The sequence below is a fragment of the Aspergillus campestris genome (genome assembly GCF_002847485.1).
Source record: "Aspergillus campestris IBT 28561 chromosome Unknown P168scaffold_11, whole genome shotgun sequence".
Taxonomy (NCBI): domain Eukaryota; kingdom Fungi; phylum Ascomycota; class Eurotiomycetes; order Eurotiales; family Aspergillaceae; genus Aspergillus; species Aspergillus campestris.
Window position 1 is genome coordinate 438,847 of NW_020194346.1, and position 13,732 is coordinate 452,578.

The 13,732-nt window shown below is 51.9% G+C and overlaps 6 protein-coding genes across 6 annotated transcripts; 4 read left to right on the forward strand and 2 right to left on the reverse strand.

Annotated features, from left to right (window-relative positions):
• Positions 1 to 163: 163 nt before the first annotated feature.
• Positions 164 to 787, reverse strand: P168DRAFT_49759 (uncharacterized protein). The gene is made up of 2 exons (XM_024841976.1): positions 756 to 787; positions 164 to 697 (listed from the first exon to the last, which is right to left on the reverse strand). The coding sequence occupies exon 2, from the start codon at positions 551 to 553 to the stop codon at positions 260 to 262; it is 294 nt and encodes a 97-aa protein (XP_024690072.1). The 5' UTR covers positions 554 to 697; positions 756 to 787; the 3' UTR covers positions 164 to 259.
• Positions 788 to 1,818: 1,031 nt separating this feature from the next.
• P168DRAFT_292578 (dihydroorotate dehydrogenase 2) lies at positions 1,819 to 3,927 on the forward strand. Its single transcript, XM_024837614.1, has 3 exons — positions 1,819 to 1,915; positions 2,109 to 2,653; positions 2,738 to 3,927. The coding sequence occupies exons 2-3, from the start codon at positions 2,177 to 2,179 to the stop codon at positions 3,782 to 3,784; spliced, it is 1,524 nt and encodes a 507-aa protein (XP_024690073.1). The 5' UTR covers positions 1,819 to 1,915; positions 2,109 to 2,176; the 3' UTR covers positions 3,785 to 3,927.
• A 4,027-nt stretch (positions 3,928 to 7,954) lies between these two features.
• On the forward strand, positions 7,955 to 8,440 carry P168DRAFT_321066 (RpiB/LacA/LacB family sugar-phosphate isomerase; the record flags this gene model as incomplete). Its single annotated transcript, XM_024840431.1, has 1 exon — positions 7,955 to 8,440. The coding sequence occupies one exon, from the start codon at positions 7,955 to 7,957 to the stop codon at positions 8,438 to 8,440; it is 486 nt and encodes a 161-aa protein (XP_024690074.1).
• Positions 8,441 to 9,469: 1,029 nt separating this feature from the next.
• On the forward strand, positions 9,470 to 10,850 carry P168DRAFT_306638 (putative U-box domain protein; the record flags this gene model as incomplete). Its single annotated transcript, XM_024839043.1, has 3 exons — positions 9,470 to 9,552; positions 9,726 to 10,266; positions 10,364 to 10,850. The coding sequence occupies 3 exons, from the start codon at positions 9,470 to 9,472 to the stop codon at positions 10,595 to 10,597; spliced, it is 858 nt and encodes a 285-aa protein (XP_024690075.1). The 3' UTR covers positions 10,598 to 10,850.
• Positions 10,851 to 11,055: 205 nt separating this feature from the next.
• P168DRAFT_292582 (acyl-CoA-binding domain-containing protein) lies at positions 11,056 to 11,930 on the forward strand. The gene is made up of 3 exons (XM_024837615.1): positions 11,056 to 11,349; positions 11,476 to 11,541; positions 11,628 to 11,930. Exons 1-3 carry the CDS (start codon positions 11,098 to 11,100, stop codon positions 11,745 to 11,747), a joined length of 438 nt encoding a protein of 145 aa, XP_024690076.1. The 5' UTR covers positions 11,056 to 11,097; the 3' UTR covers positions 11,748 to 11,930.
• A 26-nt stretch (positions 11,931 to 11,956) lies between these two features.
• On the reverse strand, positions 11,957 to 13,551 carry P168DRAFT_329441 (tyrosyl-DNA phosphodiesterase 1; the record flags this gene model as incomplete). The annotated part of the gene is made up of 4 exons (XM_024841472.1): positions 11,957 to 12,682; positions 12,752 to 13,160; positions 13,209 to 13,321; positions 13,405 to 13,551. 4 exons carry the CDS (start codon positions 13,549 to 13,551, stop codon positions 11,957 to 11,959), a joined length of 1,395 nt encoding a protein of 464 aa, XP_024690077.1.
• Between the last annotated feature and the right edge of the window lie 181 nt (positions 13,552 to 13,732).

A 13,732-nucleotide genomic window follows, 5' to 3' on the forward strand; every position in this document is an offset into this window, starting at 1 on the left:
TCTGTTGGCGACATCGTGAACACGCCTGGACAGAGCGCTTGGGTGCAGCGTTGGCGGAGGAGGTCATGGTTGTGTCTGGAGTATGGGTGTCGTGGGCTTCATGACCAGAATCGACGGCCAAAGAAGCCAAGTGAGGGGTGACTCTTTCTGTTGCCCCGGTTTGAGGCTCTTCTTTGCAAAACCACGAAGAACTTTCTTAGGCCACCCAGGGATTCCGATGTAGAGTTGCGCCACTTCAGCTGTTTCGAACTCCCCAACGTTAGAGACGAGACAGCTGACTCTGGCAATAACATCCCATAGGGACGGTAGGCCACCTTCCTCTATATCGCTTCCTGGAGGCAGTAGACCGGTATTCACTCCGCGAATCCGCCGAAAAACCTTCCCAGATGCGACCTCCTCGAGCCACCCTGCCAATGGGACCTGCAACGGGTCCCCGCGCGACATTGGCTCCCTTGCGCTTGAACTCAGCGCCCAGATAGGATGCCCGTTTGAGAGCAAGGTCTCGATTCCATGAGGCTCCAACGTGAAGACTAGACGAGTAAGCGTTCACCATGTCAGTTCCTCTAACTCCATTTCCTGCGTCCTATAGGCAGATCCCGGGGAATCCGAGACGTGGGACACCCCCGGATATCCCAGAGCACCCAGTGGCTGTGGATTTATAATCGCATGTCAAGTTGTTCTTTTCCTCATTGGTCATCTGATGTACAAGGTCATTAGCCTTGGTATATGCTCCAGCCCAATTCCCAAGCCCATACAAATGGGATTCCCTTGAAATACTCCACATTGCCATCGGAGTCACCGTTAATGGTTCCATTGACGATGGTTACCGAGACTGAGCGTTTCTCGAGAGGGACTGCCGAGACGGCCAGAGCGACAGCTAACAAGTAAAACTTCATGTTGGAAGACAAGTGTATGCTCGTGTAGCAACCTGGTATGATCAAGCCCCTCTGGATATCGTGTTGAATGCGGGGTATATATATCTTTATCGTTCAGGCGGATGCTGATCCCTTGTTCACCACAGCTTATGCGAGTAAAACGCTTTTACTACTATCAATTGCGCCGATTGCTGCACGGTCCTGCCATCCGGTCGTGGGATTCTATATCCGGCCCGAGCCCGAACCAGCATGTACATTGTACTATGTTCCATGCGTTTGTTCAATGTTGTTGCCTGAAGAAACGCCGGGAGACGATATGACATGGATGTTGGAGACTATCGGCCAGGGACACTTTACAGTGTGCAACAAGTTGCATGACCTTTGACGAATATTGGAACACTGGAACGCCCCTTCGTGAGCCGGCAGCTTCCCCACACTCAGATACCCTTGCATGGTCTCTGGGCGGCTTGGCAGTACATCCGGCCCGGACAACAGAGGTCTACCTGATGATCACTTCACATGAGATCCAGTTTTTCCTCGGGAGCTTGTATATATCCGGCAAAAAGCAGATTGTCGTGGATATAATAGGTCCCTTTCAGAAGGGCTTATGCGAGAAATCGTCATGGAGCATGTGAGGAAAATGCAAGTGCCGTAGTCAAGACCCGTACTCTCAATAGTGAGCAATCAAGAGTAACCAACGGTCTAGACACTACCCCGTATTTCCATGCCATGTCAACATGTCAGACACAATATGTGAATCCGGGGGAAGAAGAGATGCTCTTGTTTACATCATAGTCAAGAAACTGTTCCGTCTTCTATGTGAACCCCCGCGGTCACACCGCCTGAAGCACATGATGGATCTGCCGGACAAATCCTTGACCGCCGGCCACATGCGTCGGAAGCCGACGAGAATCACAAGGAATCCTTCGATCGAACTTGCATCATCTCAGGTACCGGCCCTGCGAGTCTCAACTTGTTCAGCTAGTTTGGGTAGGAAAACTCGACACTGCTAGTAGCCACAGGGCTGTTTTTACTCGAGGGTGAGTTTAGCTGGACTTTGCTTGTGGACCCTTGAATGGCAAGATTGCCGGTTCGGAAGCCGGTGCATATCGGTTGATGTCATTCAATTGAACTGGACCTTTCGGGATCTTATTTTATGGCATTGTGTCCTGTGTCATTTATTGCTGGTAATTTGTGTAATAGGCATTGACTAATATATTATCATATCAATAGTCCAGACCCGCTTTTCCATGGTTGATCCTTAGGTGCATATCTTGGAGAATCCGACAACAATTGGCACCATGGCTGCAAACTCAATTAACCTGGCATGGAGGTCAGTCGGCCCCAGAGCTCGCGCTTGCCAGTCCCTTCGCTATCTGCACCGGCCGTCGATCGCCAATGGATTGTTAGTGCGTCCGCCGGGCGGTTATCGCTACTCCTCGGACAAGGCGTCCGAGGCGACGGAAAAGGCTGCGGAGAAGGTGACAGAGCCGGTAAAGGAGTCTTTTAAGGAGGTGCCCAAGAAGAAAAGCCGCACACTGCGGAGGACCGTCTGGGGGACGACGGTGGCCGCGACCTTACTCGTTGGCTACCTCTACGGGACGGACACACGGGCGAGTATCCACAGATATGGCGTGGTTCCGCTGATCAGAATGCTGTACCCGGATGCGGAGGATGCGCATCATGTCGGCGTGGATACACTGAAGACTCTGTACGAGTACGGTCTTCATCCGCGCGAGAGGGGAAACCCGGATGGAGACGGTGCTTTGACGACGGAGGTAAACCACTTACTCCCGACCCTGCTGGCGAGATAATAGCATATAATTAACCGCCAATCTCGCCCCGCGTCTCCCCCGTTTTAGGTCTTTGGATATACGCTCTGCAACCCGATCGGAATCTCCGGCGGTCTGGACAAGCACGCCGAGATCCCGGACCCGCTGTTTGCGACTGGTCCGGCTATTGTCGAAGTCGGCGGCACGACTCCACTCCCGCAGGATGGCAACGCACGACCCCGTGTCTTCCGCCTGCCGTCCCAGAAAGCCATGATCAACCGATACGGGCTGAACTCCAAGGGCGCCGATCACATGGCGGCACTCCTGGACCAGCGGGTACGCGACTACGCCTACGCCCACGGCTTCGGCGCACACGAACTCGCGGTTGAGCGTGTGCTGAATGGCGACGCCGAGGTTCCCCCAGGCAGCTTGATCCCCGGTAAGCTGCTAGCCGTGCAGGTAGCCAAGAATAAGTCGACGCCCGACTCCGACCTCGAGGCCGTCAAGAACGACTACGTGTACTGCGTCGACCGCGTAGCCAAGTACGCCGACATTCTCGTCGTGAACGTCTCCAGCCCGAACACGCCCGGCCTGCGCGATCTGCAGGCGACGGCTCCTCTGACAGCCATCCTGACGGCTGTTGTGGGAGCAGCCAAGAGCGTCGACCGGAAGACCAAGCCTTTCGTCATGGTCAAGGTTAGTCCGGACGAGGACGCCGACGAGCAGGTATCAGGCATTTGCGAAGCCGTGCAAGCCTCAGGCGTCGACGGCGTGATCGTCGGCAACACGACGAACCGCCGCCCCGCCCCGCTTCCCAAGGGCTTCGCCCTCCCGGAGAAGGAGGAAGGTACCCTGCAAGAGACGGGTGGATACTCGGGCCCGCAGCTTTTCGACCGCACGGTCGCCTTGGTGGCTCGTTACCGCGCGCTACTGGATGAGGAGCGCGCGGAGTCTGAAAACAAGGATCCGCGGAAAGTCATCTTCGCTTCGGGGGGTATCACCAACGGCGCGCAGGCATTGGCTGCTCTGAAGGCCGGTGCGTCGGTGGCTATGATGTACACTGGTGTTGTCTACGGGGGTGTGGGGACTGTGACCCGTGTCAAGCAGGAGATGCGCGAGCAGAAGAAGCTGGAGTAAACAACTCTAGATTAAAGCATGAATAGAGAAGGAAGCGAATCCTGTAGATACTCCCATAATACTGGTTTCAGAACACATTGCATGTTTAACGCTGAGGGCATATCTGTCTGATGCTGATTGATACTATCCACGAAGTACAAGACAGTCTACGTATAGAATCCCATTCAACCTACACAAAAATCAGACTCAGGCCAGATACAAGTAGATAGATGGAAGTAGATACCGCAGTGCATAAGGGTACAATTTGCCACCCCCATCTATCATCAATCAGGCATGAATGATATCATATCCCAATGACATCATTGTACCCTATTAGCCAAATAGGCACTACGTAGTATCGTGTTTTCCTGGAGTCAACTGGCAATGAGATTAAACCACCCTAGTGACAATTGAATTCAAACCCCCTTCCCTAGAATTGTTATACAAGTTCTATTTACTTTTTTAATTATTTACTATTATATCTATAGACTCACCCATGATCCCACAACCCTGGGAGATGGGAAAACCCGGCCCGTTGAGTTGCGGGTACAAGAGTGGAGTTGTGATGTGCAGAGTGTGGTGCCTCTAACAACCTAGCACGGTGTATTCGATGGCGCTAGAGTATACAAACTCTGGAGTATAAATAGACATATATACAATATACGGAATCGTCGAATATTACTTCTACAGAGACTGCGAGATGCATATTCTCGTAATATGTTTAGCAGAGGTTTATGGTCTGTAGGTAGTTATCATGATTATAGTTGAAGACGATGATGGATTATCATCTTTACTGGATACTTCCCACCTATAGACCTCATATACAGTGAGCCATCCCTACGGAATAAATCTAGAACCACAGCCACGTCCTACGCCCTCATCTGATAGGAGAGAAACGGTGGCTGAGGCCAAGCTTTCCCGATAGACGACTCTATGCCCAGCAGGGGATAGAATGATGGCCCTGGTGCAGCGACACTCAGCCCAGGGCGTCCGCGTGACCCTCCTGTAGTGTACCTAGTGTGTAATATAAGAGCCTGAGCTGTGCCTGGGCCTTACAGGGCGATGTGAGGTGTGCTTATTTGAAAAGAAGCTTGTTGTGGCGTCGAGTGGTGTCGATCAGTTTGTTCTTGATGGGCTTGTTCTTCTGAGATGTAATGCTGGATGTCTGAATAGAGAGGATTAGACACAGTAGGGATAGGATTGGAAGCTACCAGTTGTAGATGTATAGGACTGTTAGGGTCTGAATGCCACTGGACATGGCGAAAGTCACCCAGAGGCTGAGAGACATCTGCGACTGTATTCTTGTTGCATAGCCTTCGTTTTGGATTGATCATGGTTAATAATGTTGTTTTGTATATCTATGCGTTGTATATCGTATATGTTGATTAAACCTGTCAAATACGAGCAACAAGTACATAGTAATGGGTTGATGCACGCAGGTCGTGAATACGTGATTATTGCAAGCCTACCTGCCAACCCATCACAGCTCTGATACATAGCAGTACGTGATAGTCATGAGACGCAGGGAAGTGGGCCCGGATAATCACCAGCGCATAGACTATGGACGCATCGAAGGAAAACCGGAATATCGAGGCGAGCGGATGGTAGTCTGGTCTCCATTTCCCCTTAGTGTGGGGAAATGGACCCCGCGTAACCAACAACCAATCAATCAACCAGCTGAAAAATAGATTAAAACAAAGTAGAAAAGGAAAGTGAAAAAAAAAAAGATGGAAGGAAAAAGAAAAGAAAAGAAAAGAAAAGAGGTAGATCTTCCCACGGGATGCATCCCAGCCTGTTAGAGCTCGTTCGCATGTCAAGTGTCCACATCATGATTGCTGATATGTTAGTTTTGCTAGTGTCTAGGATTGACGAAAGATGGGACTTTCAAAGTGGATAATCTGGAGGAGCTGAGTAGTATCTGTCTCTCTCCTAAACGAGCTCGGCGAACAACGTATGATACTAGAGTTTCGATAGCATCAATATGTCATTTCATTCCTACCGTGCCCTTCTTCCCCTCGGATTACCTGCTAGATAGTTTAACCCCGCGGGAGGGGTTACATGAAGCTAATCCGGCGAAGACCTCTCCGACGAGGCTTGGAAAAACCAAGAAGGTTGAAGGAGGGAGGAGAGACGAGGGGGCTTATTGAGGGGTAATGGCGTCGGGGCTGGTGTGCCCGGTTTTTCCCTTTTCCCCCTCCATTTCCAAATGAAGCCAAGGAAGAAAAGCGTAATGAAATGGGCGCAGAAAGTCTAGGCGTAGAGAAAGTCCATGAAACCGAGGGGTGGCTTGGATGGAATTGGACTGGATGAAGCCATTCCCGAGCAGCCCGCTGAGACTGGCCTAGACTAGCGCAGTGCCAATACGGGGCTAACCAAGTATTAGGTGTTAGGGAGTAGCAATCCGGGCTACTTGGGAATCGGCTAGTATGCGCCCTCGAACTATTCCAATCAGAAGGTCACTCTAAAGCCGTTGCCATGATTGATCGGAAGTCAGGCCCCCGCCAATCATTTGGTCAGGAGTGGGTCAGTCGGGATGGAATCGTTTCTCAAATGGTGTTAGGAGATAACCAGGAGGTGCTAGTGAACTGGTAGGTGACATGGACTATTGGTGCTGCCTGGTTTCTATTATGTTCATCTCTTTGGGTTGTAGGATGAGACCCGACAAGAGTCATGGAGGCGTTGGATGAGGGTGTGATGGGGTGATCGACCATCATATAGTAATATACCTGATAATCGGCCACACATCCCACCAAGGAAACTGGATAGGACTATGATTATGCATGGATCGTCAATCGGAAATACCCTCATAATCAAGTTGAGCGCGCATCCTCTGACCCGCAGCCCGCACGAGCCAGTCGACCCTTGCCCAACACGCTTCTTCTCCCCCATTGCTTTCGTCTATTGGTCCCGGTTCGGTTGCCGTAGCGTGTCACGTCGGTCGATGCACCTCAAGCATACAGAGGATTGTCCCGACTTGATACGACCGCTGGGCCACTCTGGAGCTCCTACCCATGAGGGATCACCTACCTATTTCTCTCAACCACAGCCACCACATCTTATTTTAGTATATGCTCGGCAACATTCTCCAGGGAGCGATTCCTTTTGAAGCCAGAAATTAGCTCATATGTCTTTTGCAAGGGATAAGAAAGCGTCCGATTGGTGGATACCACCCATCGGAGTCAATTATCAGCATTCTCTTTTATAGCAGGGGTTGAAGGGATACACGGCGAGCTGTGCCCCGAACTGTGAAATGAGGCCACTCGCATTCAAACCGGTTTGATACGAGGCCCCCGGACTCCCGAGCTTTAGTGATAGGGCCTCCGACACTAGGCGCTAGGGAGGTATAGCGGGCTATAGAGACAAGCTCCACCAGCACCTCGGAGTTGTCAGACTAGCAATAGACGAGGACAGGAGACTGGACTGGTGTAATTAACCCGAGAAGAGTAATCTGTATGCCGCTGATGCACACCTACGGCGGTGGCGTTGTCCCATGTCGCAGCAGAAGGTGAATGTCCGGTGAGCCTAAACTGAAGGCTGTTTGGCTCCTAAACGGTCCGATTCGCATCACTTCATTCACTGCAAGGGAATCGAAAATGAACAGCCACTCTCATTGGATTCAATTTGTCAAAGTCACTGCAATTGTAACCCGTGCTGTCGCTTCCTCATTTGATACCAGAGCGTATGACGCAATGGTGGGGCAGCGATAACCAGGAATCGGCCTCGAACAAAGCCTCTGATTCCTCGAGCCGGCGCAAGTTGCGTGTTTGGATCTTCTCCCCAGCCAGTGGAGAAATAGCCGTCTCATTCGAAGTTGCATGTTGCGCAGGAGGCAGCATTCACTAAAGGACTAGAAAGATAGTCTCGTCTGGGCGTTTTAGACCTTGGACGCGACTGGCTGAAATGCACGGAACGGGACTAGCCACTGGCCACTCACTATAGCCTCCTCTCCTCCCCTGATGCCCCATGCGCCATCAGCACTGGTCCCCTCCAAAGTTCGGGTCGCGCGAGGGAACGGGACTGGGGAAGAGGGGTTGAAACTCAACTATAAAGTGTCCTTGAATTCCCCTCCTGTGCTGACGGTTTCTCCCTTGTCTCTTCATTCTTCATCCACAGACTCAAGTTTCAGTCTTCTCTCATTCTATACAACCAGAAAACTCTCCTTTCATCCTCATCTCACTACTCATCTTCACAATGTCCGACCTCAAGCCCCTCCGCATCGTCATGGCCTGCGACGAAGCCGGCCAGCCCTACAAGGAGACCATCAAAGCCATCCTGGAGAAGAACCCCCTCGTGGATTCTGTCCAGGACGTCGGTGTCAACTCGACCTCCGACAAGACCGCCTACCCTCACCCTGCTGTCGACGGTTCTAAACTCATCGCCGAGGGCAAGGCTGACCGCGGTCTCTTCATCTGCGGTACCGGTCTGGGTGTGGCCATCGCCGCCAACAAGGTTCCCGGCATCCGCGCCGTCACGGCCCACGACTCCTTCTCCGTGGAGCGCTCTATCCTCTCCAACGACGCGCAGGTCCTCTGCATGGGCCAGCGTGTCATCGGCATTGAGCTTGCGAAGAAGCTCGCCACGGAGTGGTTGACCTACCGCTTTGACCCCAAGAGCGCCTCGGCCTCCAAGGTCCAGGCCATCTCCGACTACGAGGCCCAGTTCGCTGGCAAGGCCTAAGTCGTCCCTATCGTCAAAAAGCCCACAACTGGAAAAATCAAATAAAAAGAGAAGGAGAAAAAAGAAACCATGGTGCTGGGGTCCACCTCGAACCAACATCACCTGCCTCCTTCATCCAAAGGATCCTTTTGTCTGGCGGTGAATCTTGATGATCGACATCTGTATTCCGTCGGGATCTCTATTTTGGGCATGTCCGGACGTTGGATATATTGTTCTCCACATTTTTTTCTTTTGCGTCAAAACGAATCTATGATACCACGAAGCGACGGACGGAATGATTATGCTTGGCCGGATCTCCGTTCAAATTCCTTCCTTAATGTAGTATAGGATGAGACCTATATAGAATACAAACTATTATCTCGACTGAAACTCTCTTATTTGACACCGTAGCAACTCAATAGGATCACGATATCTGTATAGTTCCTAGTGCAATAACGGGACGCTGACTCACCCGCCGATTCTGTGGGGATCGATCCGCTTCGATCTTCATCCAGGTTTCTCGTGTATAATTGGAACAGCAACCCAGCCAGCAGGTCTGGCTGCAATGCGCAACGCCTTCCTTGTCCTATCGTCGGGTCGAAAGAATCTTCATGCTCTGGTCCTTCTAATCCTTTGAGAACAGTCAGAACCCCGAGCGGGAGGCCAGTTTTCCCCAGATAACGAAATTCTAGAGCGTCATATGAGCATCAGCACCAGGAGATCTCATACCAAACTCGACTCATCCGGCCGATAGACCTGCACCCTTCTACCTGAGCTCCACTCTCAAGCTCACGCGCCATCCTTCGCTGTTCTTTGCGCTCTTCTTTTCGCCGCACGTGTCCCGACAACGAATCCTTTCCTGACGCATCGTGGTGGATCATCGGCAGAAAAGTGCCCCACTCTCGACCGGCCCCCTCCGCGAACTTCACGGAACAACCGAAAGGGAAAGACTAAGGAACAACCTCTTCAGGGGTCTCCCAACATCGTACGCGTGACCGGCACCATTTTGCAGCTCCAGACCGTTCCAGATCTCAAGTACCCGCCTTTATTATGTCATTCGAGCTGAAGGATAAGGGCAATCGGCTCTTCAAGGAGGGTGACTATAGCGGGGCGGAAGACTTGTACTCCCAGGCGTGAGTGTTGTACCCTGTTAAGCAACTCCGGTGTTACATCCCGTGAAGCTGTCGCGAAGATCCATTGATTGTCAATTCCAATTCCATTCCGAGCCGAGAAAAAAAAGAAAAAAAAGAAAAGAAACCAAAAAAGTCCAACCGGCTGACCTCTTTCGGTAATTCCACCATCACAGGATCCAGAAAAATCCCCGCGAACCCACCTTTTTCACGAATCGCGCGCTCACTCGCATCCGTCTCGAGAAATGGGCCGACGTGGAGCACGACGCGCGCGCCGCTATCGAACTCTACGGCGGTCACAAGAACCCCGCCAGTCTCAAGAGTAGCTGGTACCTGGCGCAGGCGCTAGTGGGACTCCAGCGCCCGCAGGAGGCCTACGATGTGGCGATTGACGGCTACCGCGCCAGTCTCGCGGCGCAGAATGCGCAGACGGAGAATTTGTCCAAGATCGTGTTGCGCGCGAAGCAGCAGATCTGGGCTGCGAAGGAGACGTCGCGCCTGCGCGAACTCAACGCGACGCTCGGCAGCGTGGAGCAGCTTATCGAGGCGGACTTGAACCGCGGTCTCTGCGAGCTGCAGGAGAAGCTGAATCGCGGAGAGATCGGGGAGATTGGGTGTGGGGAGGACCAAAAGGCTCTCCGGGAGGATGCCGAGAATAACATAAACAATGTGCGCGAGGCGTTCCGGATTGCGTCCAAGGGGGAGGTTCAAGAACGGGTAACTCTCTCCCCATTACTCTTCTCCCTATCAAGCACTCAATATCTACTTTTGAGGAAAGAGGAAAGAGGACATGGCTAACTGGCATTTGCTACAGATTGTTCCAGACTACCTCGTCGACGGCATCACCTTCGAAATCATGCACGACCCAGTCATCACCCCATCAGGGACCAGCTTCGACCGCGTCGGAATCACGAAATACGTGCAGCAGTCGGGAGTCGACCCCATAACCCGGGTACCGATGACAGTCAACGATCTCCGATCGAACTACGCGCTCAAGGCGGCGTGCGAAGAGTTCTTGACCAAGAACGGATGGGCTGTGGATTGGTAGTTCAATAGCTTTGGACATTTCCTGCCATTTCCCTTGTGCTTCATATTTTAGTTTTCTTTTATTTGTGGCAGCGAGATACTGTTTGTCTGCATAGGTGGCGTTGGTTAACCATTTGGGGGCATGATGTATATAGATAGTGATGACCCGGTCTTGGGACCGCAGGATCGATCGCTGGACTGGACATAATATATTGCGATAATTAGACACATATACACAATGAACGAATCAGTAACACCCCGTGTTACAAATGATCACACATGTGACCTCTTAGTGGAGTTGTAAAGCTACCATCCAGCGCCGAATCCCAACGTTGAGTGAATGACCGGATGAAAGAGTGTTGTCATTTCCCCCACCCCACCAAATCCCCCACTTCCCTTCCCTTCCCTTCAACTTCCGCTTCCCCTCCACCTTAACACCTTTCCAAACCCACCACCACACACCAACAAACAAACAAACTCCAACCAACCGATCAATAAACAAACAAACAAAACACAGCCAAAATGTCCCTCGAACCCTTCCTCACGAACCTCTCCTTCGCCCAATCCAAGGCCAAGTTCACCCCCGAGGTGCAAACCGCCTCCGACCCCGTCAACGCCGACCTCCTGAAAGCTATCGTCGAGGCTGTTCTCGCCGGCGGCGACGATGCCTCTGCTGAGGGCGAGCAGGGCAAGGCCCTGAAGGCTGGGTTTGAGTTTGCGGCTGCGTTGGTGAAGATGTTGGAGAAGGAGCCGAGCACGGATGAGAAGTTGGCGGTATTTTTCCCTTCCCTACTTTCCTTATTTTTTCGGGGGATATGTGGTGTGGTGTTGGGATGAGGATATAGGTGGTTGTTATAAAGGATAACTAGGGTTGATTTGACTGACGCTGTTTCTGTTTAGCTGTATGCGTACTTCAAGCAGGGTCATGGACAGAAGGTTGAGAAGCCCGGCATGTTTGCTCTTGAGGTATGCTTTACCCTTTCTTTCTTTTCTTTTCTTCTCTCCATCTATCTACCTATCTATCTACATGTCGTCTAACGATTTTGTTAAAGGCCAAGTACAAGTACGCCGCGTGGGAGAAGATCAGCCACATCAGCGCCGCCCGGGCCCAGGCCCTCTACATCCAGGAGGTCAGCAAGCTCATCGAGCAGATCGGAACCCGTGACGCTTAATTGCCATACCGATACTGTTTGAGGAATGGAAGGGATAAGGAACCCACATGTGGAGGCTTGAATATGGCTATGTCCGATAGAAATGATATCTCCGATAGTTTGGCTTAAGACATCTGATGAGCATATTGGCGTGTTTTGGTTTGGGTATATGTATATGTATGTGTATTGTGTATACTGTTTAAAGAGATATTGAAGCGGTTGGTGTAGGGTCAAGGGTCCTCCACCAGCCATGTCTGTCCCAGCCAGTCGGGCTCGGTGTGCTCGGCGGTAGCGCACCAGGGGACAGTTCCTGACGCGTACGGGGATAGGGGCAGGTCGTAGGGCATGCGGAGTCCAATCACGGTTGACTGTTGCTCGTGCGGATCCTTACCACTACCCGCTAGAACATCCGGCACGTCGCGTTTGAAGCAGGGAACGAGTGTGCATTGAGAACCTGGCTCCGGCCCAGCCAGCAGCTCCGGCCACACCAGGACCCCAATTTCCCAACTGCAGATCCGGACCTCGCCGTTGCGGTTCACCGCGGCGCCCCAGGCTTGCGTGGAGAGGTTCGCGGACGTGAGCATCGCCCAGTCGATGGTGTCCATGGTCTCCGTGTTGGAGAACCTGATGTAAGTTTTGATGTGGGGTGCAGCACGACGACGGCCTGCGTCTTGGAGACGGTGGTTGTTCTGCGCGTTGGCCTGGTCTCCGGCCCAGTGGCAGAGATAGGGTCGCATGTATCCAAGCTGTTTCTGCTGTGCTGCGCTTTGCAGTTTCATGTGGATTGATCCTCCTGAGCCATAGCCGTTCAGGGAACGGCGGATTTCGTCAGCTGTTGGGAAGATGATGGAGTACTTTGGGTTTTGGGCTGCTGGTGAGGTCCTTGCGGATAGAGATTCGAAGAAGACTTCTTTGAGCCATTTGTCTTGTTGACCGAGGGTTGCGACTGATGAGATCTGTATGAGTGAGTAAATGATATGGATACACCGTGTAACCGGAGAGCTGGAAGTATGAGTGAGGCACACCTGAGTAACAATATGCGGAGTCGTTCTTGATTTGCCCTGGCTTGCTATTGGTATACTGCGCAGCACATTTTTCAAAGCCGGCCATCCCCAAAGCGTCTTCTTGGAATCTGACATCTCATCGAACTTCTGTTTCGATGGCACACTTGCCACTAATGCCGCACGAACTGCGCTGAAATCATACTGTGCCAGCTGATCAACCAGGGGGCCTGTTTTCTTCTGCCCGTACTCTCGAAGATAGGCAAGAAGGTCTCTTTTAAATCGAGACCCGCCGCCAAAAGCAGCTGAATGTTCGGGTTCTGGATTGTTTGGGGTAGATGGCTTGCGTAGAGGGAGGAGAGGCGAGCGCCAAACGCCTTGAGACATGTTCGCCCAGTCTCCCGGGATCATGTTGGCAGTGTGGATAATGACTCTGCAGTAGGTTAGTAAGGGTTAAGAAGCAAACAATAGAACACCATACTGAGCCAAATCATCATGTCTCAACAAGACCATCATCTTGGAATGATGCGTCCCGAAAGGTTCAGGCATGTAGGCCACGATGGCCTCCGCATTCGGGTACCGTGCACAAGCTTCCTGGAGACTGTTAGCCTAGCCATACAGCATGATATCCACTCTATAGCATATAATAGGAAAGCTAGCAGAAGAAAGAGGCGTACATCGATGCGCACCCGGTTTGGTGCCTCTCTCTTCCACGATCCATGGACAACCTTCACTTTCACCAGAGCTCTCACATCGTCGTCGAATTGACTCATCAGGAAGTCCACGTCGAACAGATAATTGAACTGCCAGCACTCGCGGATCATGGGGTCGCCTAGTATATCACGCAGCCCGATGGTGTCAACATTGTTATTGCTGGAGCGAGGCAGGTCGCGGATATGGGTGAGTTGGAATGGTGAAGGTATAACCTGGGGTTTAGAGTTATTCTGGAATATTGATTCTGAAGTCGAACGACTTTTCTCTTGGTGTCTTGGGGTGTTGTTGGAC